This window comes from Culex pipiens, chromosome 1 (genome assembly GCF_016801865.2).
Source record: "Culex pipiens pallens isolate TS chromosome 1, TS_CPP_V2, whole genome shotgun sequence".
Lineage (NCBI taxonomy): Eukaryota > Metazoa > Arthropoda > Insecta > Diptera > Culicidae > Culex > Culex pipiens.
Window position 1 is genome coordinate 103,781,338 of NC_068937.1, and position 25,752 is coordinate 103,807,089.

At 34.7% G+C, this 25,752-nt stretch overlaps 1 protein-coding gene across 1 annotated transcript in view; it reads right to left on the bottom strand.

The window, feature by feature from the left end:
* Positions 1–25,752, bottom strand: part of LOC120425982 (cGMP-specific 3',5'-cyclic phosphodiesterase-like) — a 101,541-nt gene that overhangs the window by 6,950 nt on the left and 68,839 nt on the right. The window contains exons 12-14 of the mRNA XM_039590636.1: positions 22,768–23,091; positions 5,954–6,107; positions 5,712–5,871 (exon numbers count right to left, since the gene is read on the bottom strand). Coding sequence (XP_039446570.1) covers positions 5,712–5,871; positions 5,954–6,107; positions 22,768–23,091 — 638 coding nt within the window. The remainder of the gene's footprint in view (positions 1–5,711; positions 5,872–5,953; positions 6,108–22,767; positions 23,092–25,752) is intronic.

Sequence of the window (25,752 nt, forward strand, 5' to 3'; positions counted from 1 at the left end):
TGGGTCGCATGATAGATCCGGACAACTTTTTCATCGACATATTTGAGATCCGGCCTCTAAAATGTGTACAAATAACACATAGGGGTAATTCTCCGCCAACTCACACAGCAGTTGCCCCGACCCCTCTTCGATTTGCGTGAAACTTTGTCCTAAGGGGTAACTTTTGTCCCTGATCACGAATCCGAGGTCCGTTTTTTGATATCTCGTGACGGAGGGGCGGTACGACCCCTTCCATTTTTGCACATGCGAAAAAAGAGGTGTTTTTCAATAATTTGCAGCCTGAAACGGTGATGAGATAGAAATTTGGTGTCAAAGGGACTTTTATGTAAAATTAGACGCCCGATTTGATGGCGTAATCAGAATTCCGAAAAAACGTATTTTTCATCGAAAAAAACACTAAAAAAGTTTTAAAAATTCTCCCATTTTCCGTTACTCGACTGTAAAAAATTTTGGAACATGTCATTTTATGGGAAATTTAATGTACTTTTCGAATCTACATTGTCCCAGAAGGGTCATTTTTTCATTTAGAACAAAATTTTTCATTTTAAAATTTCGTGTTTTTTCTAACTTTGCAGGGTTATTTTTTAGAGTGTAACAATGTTCTACAAAGTTGTAGAGCAGACAATTACAAAAATTTTGATATATATACATAAGGGGTTTGCTTATAAACATCACAAGTTATCACGATTTTACGAAAAAAAGTTTTAAAAAAGTTGGTCGTCATCGATCATGGCCGTTCATGGTCACCCGCGACAGACACGGACGACGAAACAAAGAGAAACGCAAAAAGTAACTTTTTCAAAACTTTTTTTCGTAAAATCGCGATAACTTGTGATGTTTATAAGCAAACCCCTAATGTCTATATATCAAAATTTTTGTAATTGTCTGCTCTACAACTTTGTAGAACATTGTTACACTCTAAAAAATAACCCTGCAAAGTTAGAAAAAACACGAAATTTTAAAATGAAAAATTTTGTTCTAAATGAAAAAATGACCCTTCTGGGACAATGTAGATTCGAAAAGTACATTAAATTTCCCATAAAATGACATGTTCCAAAATTTTTTACAGTCGAGTAACGGAAAATGGGAGAATTTTTAAAACTTTTTTATTGTTTTTTTCGATGAAAAATACGTTTTTTCGGAATTCTGAGTACGTCATCAAATCGGGCGTCTAATTTTACATAAAAGTCCCTTTGATGCCAAATTTCTATCTCATCACCGTTTCAGGCTGCAAATTATTGAAAAACACCTCTTTTTTCGCATGTTCAAAAATGGAAGGGGTCGTACCGCCCCTCCGTCACGAGATATCAAAAAACGGACCTCGGATTCGTGATCAGGGACAAAAGTTACCCCTTAGGACAAAGTTTCACGCAAATCGAAGAGGGGTCGGGGCAACTTTTCCCGATTTCGTGTGAGTTGGTAGAGAATTACCCATAGGTGCTCATAACTTTTGATAGGGTTATCAGATCTTCAATCTTTTGTGCTTGTTGGAAAGGTCTTTTGATTACCTATCCAACGATGGGTCACATGATAGATCCGGACAACTTTTTCATCAACATATTTGAGATCCGGCCTCTAAAATGTGTACAAATGACACTAAAGTGCTCATAACTTTTGATAGGGTTATCATATCTTCAATCTTTTGGGCTTGTTGGAAAGGTCTTTTGATTACCTATCCAACGATGGGTCGCATGATAGATCCAGACAACTTTTTCATCGACATATTTGAGATCCGGCCTCTAAAATGTGTACAAATGACACTAAAGTGCTCATAACTTTTGATAGGGTTATCAGATCTTCAATCTTTTGTGCTTGTTGGAAAGGTCTTTTGATTACCTATCCAACGATGGGTCGCATGATAGATCCGGACAACTTTTTCATCAACATATTTGAGATCCGGCCTCTAAAATGTGTACAAATGACACTAAAGTGCTCATAACTTTTGATAGGGTTATCAGATCTTCAATGTTTTGGGCTCATTAGAAAGGTCTTTCAAATACCTTTCTAAAAATGTATGATCAGACGGGTTTTCTTACAAAAACCACCCTTTTTACAATCTTTCAAACTTAAGCCAGAATCGTTTTTTTAGCATAACTTTTGAAATACTTAACAAAACTTCATAATAGTTAATATAGGTCTTGTGGGACCCTAAGACGGATCGAATGAGACCAGAACGCTCCAAATCGGTTCAGCCAGTCCGTAGATAATCGAGTGCATTTTTTTCGGTGCACGGACTTACAGACATACACACGCACAGACATTTGCTCAGAATTTGATTCTGAGTCGATAGGTATACGTGAAGGTAGGTCTACGAGGTCGATTTAAGAAGTTCATTTTTCGAGTGATTTTATAGCCTTTCCTCAGTAAGGTGAGGAAGGCAAAACAAAAAACAAAAAACAAAAAACAAAAAACAAAAAACAAAAAACAAAAAACAAAAAACAAAAAACAAAAAACAAAAAACAAAAAACAAAAAACAAAAAACAAAAAACAAAAAACAAAAAACAAAAAACAAAAACCAAAAAACAAAAAACAAAAAACAAAAAACAAAAAACAAAAAACAAAAAACAAAAAACAAAAAACAAAAAACAAAAAACAAAAAACAAAAAACAAAAAACAAAAAACAAAAAACAAAAAACAAAAAACAAATAACAAATAACAAATAACAAATAACAAATAACAAATAACAAATAACAAATAACAAATAACAAATAACAAATAACAAATAACAAATAACAAATAACAAATAACAAATAACAAATAACAAATAACAAATAACAAAAAACAAAAAAACCAAAAAAAAACAAACATGAAACATGAAACACATGAAACACACAAACTTTGAAAAATGTTTTCAGCGGGCCGACATGAAACTGACCAATTACCCAATATTATGTGTTTTTTTAATTTTGTTACAGTTCAGCCTCAATTTTAAGAAGGCATTGTATTGTATTGTTTTTCGTTGCGGTATTTTTGATTGTAGAGATTAAGTATGACCCATAAACTAAAAGACCGAGCCACGTAGCTCAGTGGTAACGCTTTTGCCTCGTAAGCGGTAGATCGGGGTTCAAATCCCGGCTCGGACCAACACAACTGGTGATCTTTTCCCTTCTGGAATTGATTGCTTAGTAATGGGAAGGCAGTGTATCGTCACAAACTGGTCCTTATCAAGACACTTTAGGAAGACAACCTGTGGAATGTCAACATTAACTATCACATGTTAACATTAAGTTGATTAATAAACTGTCACTGAATCCGCTTTGTAAATGCCGGCTCCGATACTCTACACGGGTGCTCCCCTCAGGAACAGGGAAAGATTTACTTTTTTTACTTTACATAAACTACTCAATAATGATTAAGATTTTTTAAACCAAAATGGCGGTGACGACATATTGAAAAAATGCATTGTTTTAAATTAGGAAGGCTATAAATATTCAAATTTAACTAAAATGGGGTCACAAAACTCGAATTTGAAGTAAAAAGCAAGAAAATTATCCATACAAACCTTCGGATAATCGAACTTCGGATAACCGAGGCTTCGAATAATCGAGTCTGAATTGTATATGGTGATGTTGAATCAGCTACAAAATGCGCGGAAGTAAAAAAAAAATATTTGGTCAGCGCTTTTTCGTGATATTCAAGATTTTTTTTTGCATCTTTTTGCCTCAAAATGGCTGTTACTTTTGATTTCTAAGTCCAAAATGACTTGTCAAAAAATAAAAATGTTTTTTTACAGCTTAAAAAGCTTTCTCTAAGTTTGGTCGTAGAAGGTGTAGATTGCGAGATAACACTTTGATGTCTTCGACATTGTTGCTTGGATTGACAAGCCTTAATCGTGAACCACCCTAATTTTCAACCAAACCAAAAGTTGCCTCACTTGTATTTGCAACAACTTTTCGGGAGACACCAAATGTGAGTTCTATGTGAGCAAAAATTCTTAAAATATGATCGAAATTTTTTTTAATGAAAATCCTACATCCGAGAAATGGTAAGAATTGGATAACTTTTGCGCCCTCTGCAGGTTAAAAACTGAAAAAGTTTCTTTTCTCGTTACATTTTGACGATTTTTCCCATACAAACTTCAAAGTTATAGGGGAGTGTGGGGTAATTTGGACACCCTAAGGAACTTGCTCGGCCACGGGCTGTATGGATATTTTAAAGGAATGTGGATGACACCAGAGAATAATAGCGACCATATTTTATGGAAAAATGTAATTTATTTCGATAAATTTCGATGAATAACCCATTTTATTCGCAAAAATTAAAAGTTGTCCAAATTACCCCCACATTTTTGTGTGGGGGTAATATGAACACCCCTTTGGGGTAATTTGGATATGCCTTGTGGGTGCTTTATATTTTTAAGTGTTTTTTTGCTCACAATATTTAATCAAAGGTTTAAATAATGATTTTGTAATAGAACTATAATTCAAAGGTTCAAATAATGATTTTGTAATAGAACTATAATTCAATAGGGAGATAACAAATTGTTCAGTGTAGTAAACATAATTTAATCTTTCATTCAGAAATGATCTAAAGATTGATTCTGGATAAGGCACAAGTATAGTTTTTAGTGATTAAGGTATCATTAAGATTTATCCAAACCAATCTTTATATAAAACTAATTAACCTGAAACTATCATTTTTTTAATTTTGCATTCCGTAGCCCTTCAAATTTAAATATTATTGTAATTAATGTTAATTAAAAACAATCGACATTGAAGATTAGTTGAACGCCAAATGTGCAGTAATCAGATTTTCATCAATTCGAATATTTAAATAAATTTATCTAAATTAAAAAATAGGGGTTTCGTGAAATTGCTCATTGCTCACATTCCTTTTTGAGTGTTTTGACATTTTAAATCCCTCTAAATTTATCTGAGTCCCTTTAAAAACATAACCAACCTGAAAGTTACTTTTTTGCCTGACAGGTAGACTTTCAGGTATGTCCAAATTACCCCACAAGCCATGTCCAAATTACCCCTATAGCATGTTCTGTCAAAAATTGCCATTTATGATGATAAAAATGGATAAAAAGCACAATATTTATACGTACATATCTCAGGCATCGTCCAAGCAACCCCCTTAAAAAAAAATTGTCCACTTTTTTGCCATATTCCTGCAAAATCTTATTTCCCAACCCTCAAAAATTAGAACTTCAGGCAGTGCCAACCGGCCTTTGGAAACCTTTACATATTATACCAAAACTACTTAACCTATTCCAACTTTTTTGGTTTGTCCATACTCCTAGGCCATTACTAGTACTAGCCTTATCACTTAAGTTGCCGTTTTCATTTTATATCCGAAGGAAACATGATTTTTAAAGGAGTGTCCAAATTACCCCCACTGTCCATATTACCCCAAACTCCCCTATAGGGAGTACTAGAAGTTCCTGTGGTTAGATTCAGGTGAAATTTGGAATGTAGCCTAGTGATTGGTCCGATTACCTCTTGAAATTAAAGTCAAGAAGTAGTCGGATTTAGATCACCTCACTCTCAAAACTGAGGGGGAAAAATCTCCAAAATATATAAACTATAATGCTATTATTGCTGCGCAAGAAAAAAAATACCTTCTTGAAGCTGCTTTCTTCGTCGCCACATTCCACTAATAACTGGTTCTCCCAGTGGGAGAAAAACACAGTCAGAGAAATTAACCCAACCCAGTGAAGCTGCTTCCCGGGCGTAGGTACAAACAACCATATAATGAGTGCAAATTACCGATCCATCATCGCCACGGGCTGCGTGTTCAGCTGCAGCTTCTCCAGGTCCCCCTGGTCGAAGAACTCGTCCGCCACCAGCTTGGCCACCCGGTGCTGGACCTCCCACGGTTTCGCAATCGCACTCACGTCGCAGGCCGTCATCATCATGCCGCACAGCACTATTAAGGAAAAAAGCAGAAGTAAAATTTACTCCTTCACGAAACACACACTCTCGACAAATCGACAAAACTATTCCATTACCTTCCTTCTTTTCCTCGCCCTGCCAGTCGAACTCGCCACCCTCGATCAGTTCGAGAAACTGGGACCGCTTCTTGAAGTACATGGCCAGATCCGTCGACAGGATGGCCGACTCGACGACCTTCATCACGGTTCGGAAGTCCTCCGGGGAGAGGGCCTGCAAAACGGGAAGGCGATAGATTTTCATTATACTTGGAAAATGAGCTACATAAATTAAGACATGATGTTTTCTCAAAGTTTGTTGAATTTCACAGAAAACGGATATTTGAAACGTGTTCTACCTGCTTTCCCCCGTGCTCAGGGGAACGAGACAAGTCAAAATCAACTCTGGCACGTGACTGGCACATGCACGATGAGTCTATCAAGCGAATCAATTACCAGAGTTCGTGCGAAATCGTTTCAATAAAGAAAGGAAAACAAAAGTCAGGAACCTTGACTCGCTAAAATACATGGGAAAATTAATTGAATCGAAGAAATGGAGAATATTTCCTGAACATTAGCAACATTAACATCTATGCTAATGGTCATGGATAGACCTAGGGGTTACCAATTTTTGTGAAAAACTTCAATTCATAGACAAATTATGGATTAAAATTTTGATTTTTAATCACTTCTCCGACATCAGGAATGATTGTTTGAACATGCTCGCAAATTTTTTGTTCAGTCCAAAAAAATATTTTTTTTCTTGAAAAAAGTTTAATTTTTAATCCCTGATCACCCCTAATTTTGGCTCGATATCGCCATCATGCGACCGCGTGCTCCGTTTGTTTGTCAACACAGCTGCAGCTGGATGGTGAAACGAAGTGAGGGGGAAAGGTTTTGACATTGTTACGCCCGCATCTGACCCGCCGCCTATTTCGAGGGTCGTTGATCTGACGGTCGTTTCCAACGACCGAGTCCAGTAAGGAACTGATCGTACAATAACACTCCAGCGACCAAGTCTCCGAAACAGTTGCATCGCTAAATACAACTCGCTCGCATTTGGCTCCATTTCAACCAATCTCGATCATTCTTGAAACATTCAAACCAGTAGGATTTCAAGATTCATCTGAAACAATAACAAACTTGATCCGACCAATCTGCTAGAGTAAGTTCGTCGAAGAAACTTATTTTAGGCGCTCCTATTAGGGTAATTCTCTACCAACTCACACGAAATCGGGAAAAGTTGTCCCGACTCCACTTCGATTTGCGTGAAACAATGTCCTTAGGGGTAACTTTTGTCCCTGATCACGAATCCGAGGTCCGTTTTTTGACAAAGGAACTTTTATCTATTATTTGACGCCCGATTTGATTGCGTACTAAAAATTCTAAAAAACGTATTTTTCATCGACAAAAAAAACACCAGAAAAGTTTTAAAACTGTGCCATTTTTCGTTACTCATCTGTAAAAAAAATTTGGAACAAGACATTTTAAGGGAAATTTAATGTGCTTTTCGAATCATCATTAATCCAAGAGGGTAATTTTTTAAATTAGAACCAAATTTTTCATTTTAAAATTTCTTGTTTATTCTAATTTTGCAAGGTTATTTTTTTGAGTTTAAAAATGTTCTATAAAGTTACACAGCAAAAAATCCGATGGTAAAATCGCATGCAAAAGCATGCACATCACCTTCGTAAAAAAAGACACTTAATATTGCACGCTGCATGTACGATTTTTGTAGACACAAAAAAAAGTTGCAACCGACGGGACTCAAACCCAACACCAACCAAATGAATAGGATAAACGTATATTTGAGCTTGACATTTCGGTCAAGAAGGTTTCCCATACTGATGAGCTACATATTTCAGGGTGTAATATTACACAGAATTTCATAAAATAATGCAAAATTTATTTTACGCCCAGGCCTTTTACACGCAGCTGGATTACAGACTGTCTAGGGAAACAGACTGGCCAATGCAAAATAAACAGGCACTGGCAACGTATGTTTTGCGCTTGCAACACTGCCAGTTTAGCTGGGCGTAAAGGGCGGTTGGTGTCCAGCGCGTTTGGTGTCCAGAAACTTTGGCCAATCTGTTCCCTTGACAATCTGTAAGCTGGATTACTACTTTATTTGCTATGTTGGAGAGCAGACAATTACAAAATTTTTGATACATAAAGATAAGAAGTTTGCTTGTAACCATCACGAGTTCACGCGATTTTACGGAAAAAAAACGTTACTTAATCCACCTTTAGGTTGTTGCTGCCTTCCTCTCATTTATAGAGTGATTCCAACCCCCCTAAAATGTCCACATGGTTTATGGCTCGCCCCTAACGTGATCGCAGCACCTAAGAGGTCCTAATAAAAATAAGTTGTGAATAAAAAGAAACAGACTGCCTACAGACTTTGTCAAGATTGTACATACACCGCCGTGGGGAAAAAGATTGAGGTTATGTAAATTCAGACCATTTTTTAAACTGCTTGTAATTTTAGATAGGTAAGCCAGATCTTCTTGATCAGATCAAGAAAGGTCATTTCAGAACCCTTCTAAAATTATATGATATGACAGGTTTCCATGCAACAACCACCTTTTTTTGCAAATTGTGAAATTTTTATGCAGCAGTTTTTTAAGCATAACTTTTCATGTGCTTTACTAAATCTTATAAATTTCAATAGGGACTTATGAGACCCCAAGACGAATCGAATGAGGCCAATACGGTCAAAATCGGCTCAGTCAGTGACGAGATATTCCAGTGACATTGATTCGGTACACATGTCTACATACAGCCAAACACACAGACATTTGCTCAGCTGGTGATTCTGAGTCGATATGTACAAATGAAGGTAGGTCTAGGAGGTCTAATTAAAAAGTTCATTTTTCGAGTGATTTTATAGCTTTTCCTCAGTAATGTGAGGACGGCAAAAAGTTTTGAAAAAGTTACTTTTTGCGTTTCTCTTTGTTTCGTCGTTCGTGTCTGTCGCGGGTGACCTTGAACGGCCATGATCAACGAAGCAAGCCCCTTAGTGTTTGTTCAAATATTGAGTCCTGAGATTTTTGGGATTTCAGACCCACGCCCCCCCCCCCCCTGTCACGTACCTTTCCTATCCCTTCAAAATGAGCTGTCACAAACCCCGGAACCTCCCCCCCCCTCCTCGCCCTATTCATTAACGTAATTTTTGAACGAACCCTTATGTACATATATCAACATTTTTGTAATTGTCTGCTCTACAACATTGTAGAACATTACTACACTCTTTAAAAAAAACCATGCAAAGTTAGAAAAACAATTAATTTTAAAATAAAAAATGTAAAAAAAACCTTTTGGGGTAATATTGGGGTAAAATGGCAGAGTTTAAAAAAAAAAAATAGTATTTTTTTCGATTAAAAAAAAAAACGATTTTGAGTACCTAATCAAATTGGGCGTCTAAAGAACTAAAAAGCCACCTCAAAAGCGTTCGACAACCTTTTTTTGGGTAAACTGTGAATTAAAGGAAAAAAATGATAGTTTGAATGCGTCCATCGTGAATTAATTGTTTTTTCAAAGGTCATAACATTCTCGACAATTTTCTTTATAAGGCATTGTTGATCTTTGTAATCTTAGGTTTCTCACGAAACTCTTATCTCGATTTCAGCACTTGTCGCAGTCATACAATTCGGTTAACCTCATAACTCGTACGATTCGTGCTGAAGATTTCGTTTGCAACTAACACTACATAAATTACTACTTTTGTGCTCAAACAGGAATTGAATGCTTTAAACGTCATGTTGTTTAAATATAAAATTAAACTTTTATTGCAGTTTCAAAAGTGTCACATCAATTAACACAAAGTAACTAGTTCCAAAGAATTCATTCTGCTTCAGCAGAGCAATCCCATAAGGTTGGAAAATTCTTCCAAAAGTTTGCTCGTTTGTTTGCAGCATAATAGAACAGCTTCCAAGTTGTGCTGCCAACAACAATGTATAGAAAATGCAAATCTTTTCCAAGGCAACCCTTACTAGTAGTCTGGGTAGTCCATAGCATAGTTACCTAGTTCGTTCTCGTCTCCAGGAATGACAAGTCATACTGGGCACGCTCGGGCAAACTTTGGCATGCCAACTTTGTGGCCAACTCGGTTCAATTAGTAACCAACCAGCATTAAACAGCTCTACATACTAGCGGACAAGTGTTCTGCCGTGTGTGTAGGATGGCATCAATATGGTTCCGACAAAGTGCCATACGGATAGGAAAGATACAATGTCCTGGAAGTGGAGCTAACTGGCTCCCAGGGTTCAGCTTACATGTGGCACGAATGTGAGATTTTCAACCGTGTCCTGAAGCTGTGAGTGAAAACAAACATACGCAAGCAGAAATTCCGTTGAAAAATAAACACTCCCCAGACTGGAACTGGAGATCTGGCAGAATCTTGCGCTCCTTGATACGGGTTGTTTTTGAATCTTGATTTTAACTTGGAAGCTTGTTACAGTTTCAATTAATGTTGGGAAAGTGTTCAGAGAATTCAGCAGTCCGGACTGAATTACTAACAAGAATATGCAAAACGGTATTGAAGAAAGCAAGACGTCTTTCCTTTTTACCGAAACCAACCTCACCATGATTGATGCTGCTCACACACGTGCTCCGACTTTCCGTTTTTTTCCCCATTGTGGGTCAAAACCGATACTCTTCGCAACGCTCCCAAAATCGTTTGAGTGGAAAAGCTGAAAGCCCTGGGAATCAGCTGCCACCCCTCAACAATAACAACAGTCTGAAAAGTTCTCGATGTGGCTCGAGCCAAGAAAAAAGCTTCGTTTGTCGGTATGAAATCATTTTTATTTCGCGGAACTGCTCGTTTGCTTCTTCTCCTATGAGACTTGACTGATGTGTTGTATGTCTACTATGCAAAATTGAACAAGGCGTCTCGACATGATCGTCGAGGATGGTTCTACGGAGTAGAAAAAAGATTTTCCATAGGGTAATAAGCAGTGCACGAGAAGTTTAAGGGTGGCTTTCTGATGGGAATCCTACCTTAAACAGAAAACTGAGAATGGTTACACATATGCTCATTATTTTCTCATCAATCTAACGAGAAGCAATATAGAAATTTTGTTGGAGACCAATCTGTGTAGTAGGTAGAAGCTCAGTTTTTTTCTTTAGTTTATGTCCTTCGACTCTGACCAAAATCATGGGGAGAGACAAAAAAACATAGAAAATTAAATAACAAGCAGGGGTTTCAACATTTGAATGAAACAAGTGTTTTAAAAATTTTAATCATTTAACGTCAGCCCAGTTGTTTTGCAACCATCAGTTTTCAAAATAGGGTTTATTATTGATTGGTGGACCTATTTCCTATAGTGGACCCTCTGAGAGTTGACTGACATTTAAAAGTTCCTGCGTAAAGAGCAATTCCAGCTCAAATCGGGAATTTTTCTGGTACATTTGTACCCGACCCTGTCCGATTTCAATGAAACTTTTTAGACATGTTATCCTAGGCCTATATAAGCCATTTTTGTGTATATGGAGCCAATTTTATCAAAGGTGGTCAAAGACAAACTTGTAGGAAATTTGATGGGCTTTCTGAAAGAAAATACACTTCAAGAAAAATACATGCCAATTTTATGAGAATTTTCAATTTTTAAGTTTAAAAGTTAAATTTTAAGGTGATGTCACGATTTTTTTTTTCGTTCAAAATTTTTGTGAAAATAGCCTAAAATGTGACAAAAAGACTCACGAAAAATGCAGGATGGTATGTCTCTCCTAAAAAAATACAAAAATCATTTACTAAAACTTTTTTTTTGAAAAGTGGTCTAAACGTCAAAATTTTCAAAAACCGATAATGAGAATCGATTCCTCAGACAATTTTACATAAAAGTCTCCATATTGACCATTGTCCTATGTCCAATCTTTGTGAAGATACAGCGGTTTTAAAAATAAAAATGTTGAAACAATAGATTTTTTGGTGGTTTTTGGCAATTTCTACACGACAGACTTGATTTTTCAGTCTCGTAAATAGAGGGTGACGAGCGGGAATTCCCGGGAAAAAAATCCCGGGAAATCGACCATTTTTGGACCTCTCGATTCCCGGGAAATTCGGTCGAGACTCCCGGGAAATTTTAAACATATAAATATCAAAGCAAAATTATATAAACTAATCAGAAAATTATTTGGAGAATTCTTAATTGTTTCGAACATTGTATGTGAAATGTTCGATGTTCAAGTTCTTCTCTAATTTTCTTATTCAGAAAGTCAATCAAAGTTTATTCAGAAACTGTAAATTTTAAATTCCAATAATTAAAACTGAAAGAAGCCAAAACATGTGGTCCACAAATTTACCTTAAAGTATACATAGCAGTTACATCCCAGATATAGAATCATTTTTTTTACTGAATTTTTTTTTATTTATTTATTTATTATTTCTAAAAGAGGAAAGCTTATTCTCGAGCATATCAATCCTCATAGTCTGTTTTTTAGTCCCCATGTTAATTTGGCTGTATCAAGGTTATTTCCATTTTTGATGTTAATAAGTCATTTTGAAAGGGTCCTATAAGCCTACACGGAGAAAAAAGAGTTCCCAAAATCGTGAACAAGCGTTCATGAAAATGGGATCCACGAACAAAGTGTTCAAATGCCATGGAACGTTTTTCGAAATCGTACCATGAGATTTGAACACTTTGTTCGTGGTTCCCATTTTCATGAACTCTTGTTCACAAATTTGGGAACTCTTTTCCCAAACTCTGGCGATCTTTGTAAAGTTAATGTCCGCCAATTGTGAACATTCGGGTTTTCCGGATAACTGTAAATTTTTCTTCAATGAATATTTATAATTGGTATTAAAAAGGAAAAAAATGTTGTTTAAGTCGTTATTTATCATATTGCAAAAATCTCGATACAGGGAAATTATAAACTAAAATTTTGAGTCCCAAAAAGCTCAAGAAATGATCTTGTATTTGCAGATTCATAAAAAAAATCAAAAAGTACATATAGTTCCTCCAAATAATAAGGATACTTAAAATAACGTTTCATAGAATAAGTATGAAAACATTGTAAGTAATTTCATCTAAAAAAAAAAAATTATTGCTTTTCCTTTTAAATTATTGCCACTATTGGCATAGTTTAAAAAAACTCCCGGGTCCCGGGAATTCCCGGGAAATTACCAAATTCAACTCTCGATTCCCGGGAAATTGAAAATCTCGAGAATCGTCACCCTCTACTCGTAAATATTTTTACTGCAAAGCCAATTTCCCATAAGTTTGCCTTTGACAGCGTTTCAATTGGATGTATGGGCTTACAGATATAAGCTTTATTACATTGCTCATAACTGAAAATTGAATATTTTTTTCAGTGTGGTAAAAACCTTGATAGTAAATAAGCTTATGTACATATTAAAACGAGTCAAAATGAAAAGCTGTCAAAGGCAAACTTTTGGGAAATTGGACGAGCTTTCCAGTAAAAATATTTACGAGACTGAAAAATCAAATCTGTCATATAGAAATTGCCAAAAACCACCAAAAAACCTATTTTTTCAACATTTTTATTTTTAAAACCGCTGTATCTTCACAAGGATTGGACATAGGACAATGGTCAATATGGAGACTTTTATGTAAAATTGTCTGGAGAATCGACTCTCGAGTTCGGTTTTTGAAAATTTTGACGTTTAGAGCACTTTTCCAAAAAAAATAAATAAAAATCAGTAAATGATTTTTATATTTTTTTTGGGTGAGTTGCTCCATCCTGCATTTTTCGTGAGTCTTTTTGTAACATCTTAGGCTATTTTCACAAAAATTTTGAACGAAAAAAAATCGTAACATCACCTTAAAAATTAACTTTTAAACATAAAAATTGAAAATTCTCATAAAATTGGCATGTATTTTTCTTTCAGTGTTTTTTTTTTCAGAAAGCCCATCACATTTCCTACAAGTTTGTCTTTGACCACTTTTTGATACGATGCAACGGCTTCGAGATACAGTGTTTGCAAAATACAAAAATATTTAAATACCTTACGCCCTTCTCAAATGTGATTTTCGAGTAGTATTGGCTCCATATACACAAAAATGGCTTATAAAGGCCTAGGATAACAAGTCTCCAAAGTTTTATTGAAATCGGAGAGGGTCGGGTACAAAATACCAGAAAAAATCCTGATTTGAGCTGGAATTGCTCTAAAAATAAGTGTTTGGAATGCCATAGCCATTTTCACAACGAAACAATAATTCTCTCTTATGATTGAATTAACTATCCAATCTTGTTTTAACCGATGATCTTACTTCATTTGGTAAAAATATTGTAAATTTGAAGAACTTTACTTAAATAAAACCTGGGACTTATCAATTGCGAGCAATAATAAGGGGATCCAACATAGAAAAAATAAAAAAAAAACAAACCTTGCATTGGACCCCTGTTAATTTAACTTACAAAAATGTGGAAAACTGCGAACGATGGCATTTTTTTTCTTCTTAAATATACAATGAAAACTTGTATAACTCAACTTAAATGCATAATTTTTCAATCGTAATTTAAATATAACTGTTTAAATGTGAAGAGAACCAAAGTTACTTAAACCGTAAGAATTTACAATAAATCAATACTATAGTTTATGGAACTCAACTCAAACACCATAATTGATGTTTAAATAATATTATATAACATTGAATCATTAACAAAAAAAAATGCATGGTTTTATCAGTAAATGTAAACAAATCTATTGTTTTGTTTTGGTGATACATTTAACTAATTGATATAGACCATTTTGCAACAAAAATACGTTATCATTCATTTGTACGTTTTTTTACAATGCTTTTACGTTTTCTTTGACTTTTTTCGGGAAAAATGTGCTTAAAAATCTGTTACGTTTTTATGTTGTTTTCAGCCATATTTTTTACATAACTTATGTTTTTACAGTAAAAAATAAACAAGAGCCCCCTATGCTTCTCCTATGGCATGCTATTCATGCATCAAAACTTCAAATATTTGTTGAATTTGATATAAAAATAATTATGGACTCGGATCTACTACGGGTTGAAATTATCTTTCTAAGCATTGATGAAAACAATTTTTATCGCGAGAAAATATATTTTTGCGGTTTACTGTTCTTTTAAATTTCACGAAATTCAAAATATTTAAAATCGTGTTTAAACATGCTAAATATAATTTTGAAAGCAGGAAAATGCATTTAAAAATGTTTTCCGTGGATACGACTTCCATGTTTTGCCTTCTTAAATTAAAATTGACTTCTAAATTAAATCAACACTGTTTAAAAAATTACGTTAATATAGCTTAATAAAGATTTTGTATCAAGAAAAGTGTTTTTACATCAGTTACTAATATTTTTACACATTTTTAGGTAATATTGCTAAAAAAGATGTAATATCTAAAGTTTTGCCTTCCTCACTGAGGTAAACCTATAACCCTGCTTAAAAATGAACTTTTCACATAAAGCTCGTAGACCCACCTTCACGTATACCTATCGACTCAGAAACTGAGCAAATGTCTGTGTGTTACCACTTACCAAAATTGTTACTCAGTTTTCTCAGCACTAGATAAACTTATTTAGGCCAAACTGGGCGCATTTGACTCGGTTTAGGGTCCCAAAGGTCGAGTTCCAACAAAATTTAAGTTAGATAAATGACCTGAAATTATACCAAATATCATTATGTTACATATCGTTGGGTCGACATCAAAAACCTTCCAAACAAGTCTAAAATATCGAAGATCTGGCAACCCTGTCTCAGGTTATGAACACTTAAGAGCGAGTCCACAAACAGGGCATACCCCTTGGTATGGGACGTCGTTTGGATCTCACCAATCTGCCTGAAATTTTCAGGGATTGTTTGTACATATAAAACTAGCATCTGGCCAAAATATGAGCACACAATAGAAGAAACATGCATCAAATCAAATTATTCGCTCTACAGCATTGCCTTGGCGTTCTCGATTGCGAGATTCCTACTCGAAACTAGGTGTCCGAAGGCTGGATTGTTGAGGAAATTGCAAACCTCTTTTTACACCTAAGCTTCCATCCACCCCAGGATTCGAACTGACGACCTTTGGATTGTTAGTCCAACTGCCTACCGGCGACTCCACCGATACAGGAGCCAGGGAGACGACTCCTACACCTGGATTGAGCTATCGACCTAACCTCTAGGTTAGAACGGGACCAACATTTACTTCCCCGTCCGACGGAAGGCGTGATCAGACAAATCTCGTCTCAAAATTTGCCACCGGGACCTTCTGGGATCAAATCCAAGCCGACTGGGTGAGAGGCAACCACGCTTACCCCTATACCACGGTCCCGACAAGAATCATGCATAAAAATGTTTATTTTCGTCCATTTTAACCCTTTAAAAACTTAAAGTTAAAAAAATCTTCGAATCACATTCATTGAAAATCAGGTTCGTTTCCAAGGATACTAGATGTCACAAAAAAAGGAGTTTCTAAAAAATTTTAACTTTAATTTTTTAAAGGGTTTAAATGGATTGAAATATACATTTTTATGCATGTTTATATTGTGAAATTGACTCAGGAACACAAATATGATAAAATTATCACCAGAAAATCAGATCTACGGGGTCCCCCGAGCAAAAATTTAAAACCAAAAAAATACTTAAAGAAATAGTGTCTATTCGATGTGTTAAACTGCCTAACCCAAGCCTTATTAGTCTCAGATGGTAGTCCCAGATGTCCCATACAAGCTCCAAGTCGAATCAAGTTGATATCTGTATGGAACATTTTTTATTTGAGTTTGAAAATTGTGCTTTTTTTCACTTAAATGCAAATAATTCCCTTTAGATTAAACCAATTTGGATGTTTTACCCCGCATTTTGTTGAATTTTTCAAGCCCTTTCAAATGCATTTTGAATTTTGCAATTTGATTGACATTTGCCTGAGTTACAGCCCTTTTAAGATTTATAACGTTTTTGAACCATTATACTTTGTGTCCCGATTTGCCCCACTTCCCGTTGACCTAGAGTGCTCATATTTTGGCCAAATGCTAGGTTCATATGTACAAACAACCTCTAAAAATGTCAGGCAGATTGGTGAATCGAAAATCGAAAATTTCGATGCGAGATGGGTATGCTCTGCTCGTGGACTCGCTCTTAAGTGATAGTTATGTTCTTTTCAAGGTGGTTTCAAAAACACCCAATAAGCCAAAAAAATAAGTTTTGTGCATTGGACCTTTTGAAAAAAATAAAAATAAAAAATAATATTCAACCAACTATGTATGATTCAACCAACTGTGTATGATCTCAACGAATACTTAACAAAGCGTTATACAGTTATGCTAATCTCATGGAATAAAGTTTAGTTCCGCTCACAACTACCCTGTTGATTCTAGTGTTCTTTCCTGGCACAATAGACTTGTGACGTCTCCCCTCAGAAGCCATAGACCCACCGTCAGCATTAACATGCTCGATGTTAATGGTTCCAGTGGGAGCTTGGCGTGTTTGCACAAGACATAAAGATAAATACAAACATTTATCTCCTCATTCGCTTCCACACGAGGAGCCAGCCAGAAGAACCATATTATACGCAATGCAACAACGCCTCATCCTCATCCTGTTTCTGCCGCTCTTCCACAAACAGGATAAATGCACGGACTGTGAATCCAAATCCAATTTAATTGCGCAAACATAAAACAGGGGAGGGCAACAATTTTTATTTCCACTTACACACACACATACTCATGCTCACTCAGATAACCTCGCGGCGATATGTTTATTTGACGAGTTGAGCTTGAACCTGTTTGCATAAATTGCAGCAAATTGAAAATCAGCGAAAAACAGCGGGAAAATTGTTCGATCCATGTGAATCGCATCAACCAGCGCAACGGGTGGAAAATCCATCAGGATGAAAAGCAGATGAGATTTACTTTTGAAATGTTTTTTTTTTCAGTATGAAGAAGATTGTTGATGCAAATAAGGCCGTTTCTAGGTCTATAACTCACTCTCCACTTTTGAAATCGGCTTGAAAAAAGTGGGGCAAAACCAATTTAAAAAAAACATAGTAATTTTTTTCAAGCGAAGATATCTACTACTCTGGAAGAAGATCAACACTCTAATGTAAGTGGTAGCTGCAGAAATGACAGTTGTCATTCTCATCTCAGAGTTGATTGACAGAACTCAACAAGCTTTTGAAACTAAAAAGCAAAATTTGTGTAGCGAAGCGGCAGAGTGTCATGGAATCGACCAAGGAGTGTCCGGTTTCGGACAAGTAATTAAGAATAACCTAAATTTTGGGCTGGTAAACTGCACAGAAAAAAAAATGATGGTAATATTCATCAGGAAATGGTGACAGATTTTGTGGCAAAATAAATGATAAATTTTACCCCAGAAAATGATGAATTTTCATCAGTTTTTGATGAATATTCATCAGGTTCACATTTTTACACATTTTTTATGTAATATTACACAAATAAAGAGGTAATATTCAACCTACCAAATTTTCAACATTCCAAAATTCAACTTTTTTTTTCTGTGAAGGTCTGATAAAAAAAACCTATCCAACGATAGTTCGCATGGAAGATTCAGACAATATTTCTATCACAATATCTGAAATCCGGCCTCCAAAAAGTGTATAAATAACACTTAAGTGCTAATAACTTTTGATAGGGTTGTCAGATCCTCGATGTTTTATCCTCATTTAGAAGGTCTTTCGATTATCTAACTGACGACAGGTCGCATGATGGACCCGGATATCATTTTTACTGAAATATCTGAGATCCGGCCTCCAAAAAGTCTATAAATAACACTTAAATGCTAATAACTTTTGATAGGGTTGTCAGATCTTCAATGTTTTGGGCTCATTGGAAAGGTCTTTTGAATACCTTTCTGAATATGTATAACATTATAGGGTTTCTTGCAAAAACCACCCTTTTAACAAATTTCCGGACATACACCAAAATCCTTTTTTTTTTGCATATTTTTTGAAGTACTTAACTAAACTTGCTGATTTTAAATAGAGACCTATGGGACCCCAAGACGGATCGAATGAGACTAATACGGTCAAAATCCGTTCATCCAGTCCGGAGATAATCGAGTGACATTTTTTTTTGTCCACCCACCTACACACATCCACACAGACATTTGCTCAGAACATGATTCTGAGTCGATATGCATACGTGAAGTTCATTTTTCGAGTGATTTTATAGCCTTTCCTCAGTTAAATGAGGAAGGCAAAACTTTAAAATTTCAGTCAAAATAAAAGTCAAATCAACTCAAAACAGTCTAAAATGCATTATTCTGCATTGATAATCATATTAAGCATATTTGGGCTCGTTTAAAAATGTTTTGAATATTTGTAAAATTCCGATGTACAGCACCGCAAACAAAAATTTTTTTCGCAATTTTTTTTTTCATTGCTTTGATATTTTGGAAGCTAATGATTGCAAAACAACATATTGCTTTTTTCATAGAAATGTTGAAACCATGGCTCTTAATTAAAAATTTTATACATTTTTTTATCAACATAAATGTGATAAACTATCAAGTGCTTAATCGTCATTCTTATGTAAAATTGTCTGATCATTACGATGAAAATATTTTCAGATTTTTAAAATCTGACCTAACAATTGAAAACGGCCAAAAATGCTTATATAATGGAATTGGGGTTAAATGGACCTTAGATGATTTTTGCGATGCAAGTGGTTATTTTTACTGGATTACTGAGACATTTTCACATAAGGGTCATTCCACCTGAAGTGTGCAAGAAAAAATGCAAATTTGAAAATTACCATCTCCGATTCTGCTCAAATTTGGCAGAGCTGTTGAGACTATCAAAACATGCAAAAATCCCGAATTTCATCCAAATCGGACCACCCCCTCCATTTTTGTACCCTCCCAAAAAATCGACTTTTTGGCGATTTTTGAGCGAAACCCCTATCTTCAAACGACGATAACTCAGGAACCACAAATCTTAGAGGGTCGGTCTTAGACTCAATTTTGAAGGAAATTGGACGTAGAATCCATTTCTGTGATCAAAATTTAGATTAAAATGTGTTTTCTACCTGTATTGCGCAATTGAAAACTTTAAATGGCCGTATCTCAAAACAGCCCTATTTATTTTTTAAATTTGACCTCACCATCGTATTCCCCGTCCGATTTTACATAAGAATCACTTATCGACAGAAAGGAATATTTTTCGTTCCAGAGAAATCGAATTTTAAAGTTTTAAGTATTTGAAATTACCTATAATATCTACACTCGCCGCATCTGCTAGAAGCACTCAGAAGCGCTGTTCAATAACTGCTACCTGGTTATTTATTGAATTAAGATTTCATCCCAAATAATCATTAGCAAATAAGGCAAAAATGTAATGTACACCACTGTAGGAAACTGCTGTATACGATGAATTTGTGTGCTAGCCCACAGTACAAAGCAAGAACGACACGCAATACAGGGCAGAATGGAATTCCCGCAGAGCTAGCAGGAAATTGTAATTGATCTTGTAACTTAAGAAAAAGTGTACGATACATTATCGTGTTAAAAATTATGAATTAATATGAATAAAACTCTCGTGAAGCATGATTAAGGAGGAGGATTTCTGGAAAGTATAAAACTGGAAAAAGGTAAGAAAATCACAACGATTAATCTGATTTATTATCTAGTTGTGTTATTATTCAGTTGTGTTCATTTCGACACCGTCCGAACAATAATCTTTTTTTTGTTTGTCAATCATTTCGAAATCTTGGAATAGACGATACAGCTGCTATCCACATGTATCAGAAGTATATGGTATTGCTTTTGAAATTAAATGTACCAGAATGGAAAAAAAATCATCAATTATTCTGATGAAACATATTATAAAAATCGGTTCAATATGATCAATCTTTCAAACCCTAAGGCAGAATTTGGGGTTTTTGCTGAATGGCACTATTTCGCTACCGCACATGGCAAAAGCTCTAGAACCCATGAGAATTATTTCATCTACTACAGCCAGCTCTACATTTGTTCTCGTTTCAAATAAAAGAAATAATTTGAGAAAGTGGGAAGAAATGAGGAATTAGAAAAAATATGAAAATAATAGAATAATGATAAATTTTCGAAAATTGTTTTGTAAAAACTCTGTAGCATTTGCAAATAAATATTAAAAGTTCAAATTTTACTTAATATGGTTCAATGACACTGAGATCAGGAAAAATAGTGCATTAAAAATTACCCAATAAATATTCCTTAAACAAAAAATAGATTGTTCAAGGTATTGATTATCTCAAAATCGTATAAAATTGAAAAAATAATTCATCTTACAGAACACCAGGTAGTTATTATTGATCAGCACGACTGAGTGTTTCTAGCAGATGCGGCGAGTGTAGATATTATAGGTAATTTCAAATACTTAAAACTTTAAAATTCGATATCTCTGGAACGAAAAATATTCCTTTCTGTCGATAAGTGATTCTTATGTAAAATCGGACGGAGAATACGATGGTGAGGTCAAATTTGAAAAATAAACAGGGCTGTTTTGAGATACGGCCATTTTAAGTTTTCAATTGCGCAATACAAATAGAAAACATATTTTAATCTAAATTTTTATCGCGGTAATGGATTCTACGTCCAATTTCCTTCAAAATTGAGTCTAAGACCGACCCTCTAAGATTTGTGGTTCCTGAGTTATCGTCGTTTGAAGACAGGGGTTTCGCTCAAAAATCGCCAAAAAGTCGATTTTTTGGGAGGGTACAAAAATGGAGGGGGTGGTCCGATTTGGATGAAATTCGGGATTTTTGCATGTTTTGATAGTCTCAACAGCTCTGCCAAATTTGAGCAGAATCGGAGATGGTAATTTTCAAATGGTGTTCCGCTTCAGGTGGAATGACCCATAAGTTAAGTCCATTTTGGATGGCCGCATAAAGCCTCCGCTCTAAATACAGACCGATTTTCAAGAAAGAATGTAAAAAAAATGGGAATTGGGGCAAAATGGACCCTTTGCCGTTTCGTGCGGTGGATGAAACCATCACTAATCGATTCCCCGGATTTTTTACTTAAGAAACACTATTTTTTATACCAGGGAACCACCCGCGTTCAATAAAGTCCGATTTTGGGCTCCATTTCGCCCACTGTGCACTGCATAAAAAAGGCAAATGGCTTGTTATTTAATTTTTTTAAATTTTTTTGCATGTATTTTCAAGAAAAATTTAGGTCTTTTTGTTGTTATGGAGATATTTTTATTTGAGTGCTCTCCAAATTTCATTTTTCTCAATTTTAAACCCTCTAAATGCTCTTCAACAGAAACACAGGTTTGATTATGTAATCGATAGATGATAATTTGTTTCTTGGGAAAGAGTTTTCTGATCGACTTGATGCCTTCGGGAATATCACCAGTTAAACAGATTTATTTCCCACGTTAAAGCTGACACGAAAAGTAGGTATTGCAAAACATTGGCTGCGCTCATCTGAGCATCAGTGTCAGTGTTCTATTAAGCACTCGCACACCTACAGGTGAGACGGGGTTGGTGCTGTCTTTGACACGCAAGTACTTCCAAGTACTTCACCTACATGAGTACATGAAGCACTTCTCTAGTGGTGGTGGGGGCCCCAGGCGTACGTACGATATTCAACACGAAGGCGGTGACTTCCAAAATGGAACAACCCCAGGAACGTGAGTGTGGATAACGTGTCGTGAGCTGCCGTTCATGAAACGGGATAAATTTAGAAAATTTATTGAGACACATTGAAACGAAGCGCACTCGTGTCTTGTGTGTGATCTGACAGCGTGAAGAAGACGGCGTTTGAAGGTATGTGTGATTTTGATATCGTTTTGGAGGGAATGGAATTTGGCTTTTGTTGTTACCCAGAGGAAAATGTATAATGAGCTTGAGCAATTTTCAAAATTGGAATGTTAACGCAATATAACCTTGAAATCCTAGAGATCCTTCCAAATATTACAAATATAACTTGTTATACAAAACCGTAATGTTTATGTTTCATGTTCAAACTCACCTGGAAGATGTTGTTCCCCTCCGAGTTGAGAATCATCACGCACTGGTCAAAGTGATGATGCTCCATCGTACTCGTGGTGTACAGAATCGCCAACGGGCTGTCCGTCTTGCTCTGGAACGCGTTGTTTGTGCCCCGGTGGTCCAGATCGTGGCACAGGCAGGCCACCAGCAGCCCCAGGATCTCCAGATCCGTCATGAAGCGTTCCATCTTACCCGTTTTCATCATCGCGAACATGGTTTGAGCTACGTTGAGCGCGTGGCGCCAGTTGTGGTACTTGACCGGACGGTAGTTCTTCCGCACGCTCAGAATCCACCGGCAGAGGACCTGCAAGAAAAAGGGTTTTTTTTTATCAAGAAGTCAAGAAAATAACAATCTTTTCCGAACACGAACACGAAAGAGGAGAAACTCAAAGTAATAGAAAATTCCTACAGATTGCGAATTTCCCACCGCATTTCCCTGAGGGACGTTCTCTAACTTCGGGATCATTGTGTTTTCATGACCTCAAGGGAGAATGCAAGTTGGTCGGTGTGAGATAAACCGCGAGTTGAAAATAATTCAGACTTGCCAGTGGCAAGTTGCCACAGAACTATATGCAAAACTAGTACCGGTTGAGTACACTGCTGCACTTCACTTCACCACTTGTCGCCAAATAATGGAAATAAGCGTCGCTGTTGTTGGGTGGACTCGAGGAGTTCTCTACAAAGTCTCTAAAATATCTTTGAAAAGTTGCGATTGTATTTTTATATTTTTGTATTTTTGTATTTTTGTATTTTTGTATTTTTGTATTTTTGTATTTTTGTATTTTTGTATTTTTGTATTTTTGTATTTTTGTATTTTTGTATTTTTTGTATTTTTGTATTTTTGTATTTTTGTATTTTTGTATTTTTGTATTTTTGTATTTTTGTATTTTTGTATTTTTGTATTTTTGTATTTTTGTATTTTTGTATTTTTGTATTTTTGTATTTTTGTATTTTTGTATTTTTGTATTTTTGTATTTTTGTATTTTTGTATTTTTGTATTTTTGTATTTTTGTATTTTTGTATTTTTGTATTTTTGTATTTTTGTATTTTTGTATTTTGTATTTTTGTATTTTTGTATTTTTGTATTTTTGTATTTTTGTATTTTTGTATTTTTGTATTTTTGTATTTTTGTATTTTTGTATTTTTGTATTTTTGTATTTTTGTATTTTTGTATTTTTGTATTTTGTATTTTTGTATTTTTGTATTTTTGTATTTTTGTATTTTTGTATTTTTGTATTTTTGTATTTTTGTATTTTTGTATTTTTGTATTTTTGTATTTTTGTATTTTTGTATTTTTGTATTTTTGTATTTTTGTATTTTTGTATTTTTGTATTTTTGTATTTTTGTATTTTTTGTATTTTTGTATTTTTGTATTTTTGTATTTTTGTATTTTTGTATTTTTGTATTTTTGTATTTTTTGTATTTTTGTATTTTTGTATTTTTGTATTTTTGTATTTTTGTATTTTTGTATTTTTGTATTTTTGTATTTTTGTATTTTTGTATTTTTGTATTTTTGTATTTTTGTATTTTTGTATTTTTGTATTTTTGTATTTTTGTATTTTTGTATTTTTGTATTTTTGTATTTTTGTATTTTTGTATTTTTGTATTTTTGTATTTTTGTATTTTTGTATTTTTGTATTTTTGTATTTTTGTATTTTTGTATTTTTGTATTTTTGTATTTTTGTATTTTTGTATTTTTTGTATTTTTGTATTTTTGTATTTTTGTATTTTTGTATTTTTGTATTTTTGTATTTTTTTATTTTTGTATTTTTGTATTTTTGTATTTTTGTATTTTTGTATTTTTGTATTTTTGTATTTTTGTATTTTTGTATTTTTGTATTTTTGTATTTTTGTATTTTTGTATTTTTGTATTTTTGTATTTTTGTATTTTTGAATTTTTGTATTTTTGTATTTTTGTATTTTTGTATTTTTGTATTTTTGTATTTTTGTATTTTTGTATTTTGTATTTTTGTATTTTTGTATTTTTGTATTTTTGTATTTTTGTATTTTTGTATTTTTGTATTTTTGTATTTTTGTATTTTTGTATTTTTGTATTTTTGTATTTTTGTATTTTTGTATTTTTGTATTTTTGTATTTTTGTATTTTTGTATTTTTTTATTTTTGTATTTTTGTATTTTTGTATTTTTGTATTTTTGTATTTTTGTATTTTTGTATTTTTGTATTTTTGTATTTTTGTATTTTTGTATTTTTGTATTTTTGTATGTTTGTATTTTTGTACTTTTTTAGTTTTTAAACTAATTTTCCGTAAGATTCACGTTAAACCTCTTGTCCGTAAATGTTTTTTTTTTTCACAGAGAACAAGTTGTCCTTGCCATTTGCCGTGCATCAAAATGCAACAGGACATCACTGGTAGTGCACCTGTGGCTGTGGTCTGGAAGCAGTTACTAAAAACCCTCTCTCTTTCCGGCTGTCCTGATGATAAGTCCTGAACTAGCAGGACGGTCGCTGGCGGAGTGAATCAACGTTGACAGGCGAACCGGAGAGAGATATAGTTGCCCGGAAGTACTCCACCTCCTGTGTGGTGTCTCTATGTATAAACGATTCCATTTAAAAATGGATGATTCAGGACATGGCGAGAAAACCGCGCGACATGACACTGAAGCCTGTGGGTGAAAAAATGAATCTCTCATGCGTTCTTTGAGTCCTTTCAGCGAGTTGATGAGTCCCGACGTTTGGGAAAGGACTCCGAGTTACATGATTTATCTGTTTGAGCCTGGGGATGGATGCCAGAACGACCGGCATGTTGCAATAGGGCACAACTGTATTTGACAATCGTAAAGTGGATTCTGCTGCCCATCGGCATTCGAGCAGCTGGCTTGGTTTTGTTTATTCGATAGATCGCTGGTTCAGAGAACGTTTTATGGATAGTCACTTTAACGTTTGGTGTGGGTTGACATAGTTTACTCATTTTAGATTTCCAGTAATCACCCTTTTTTGTTTAACC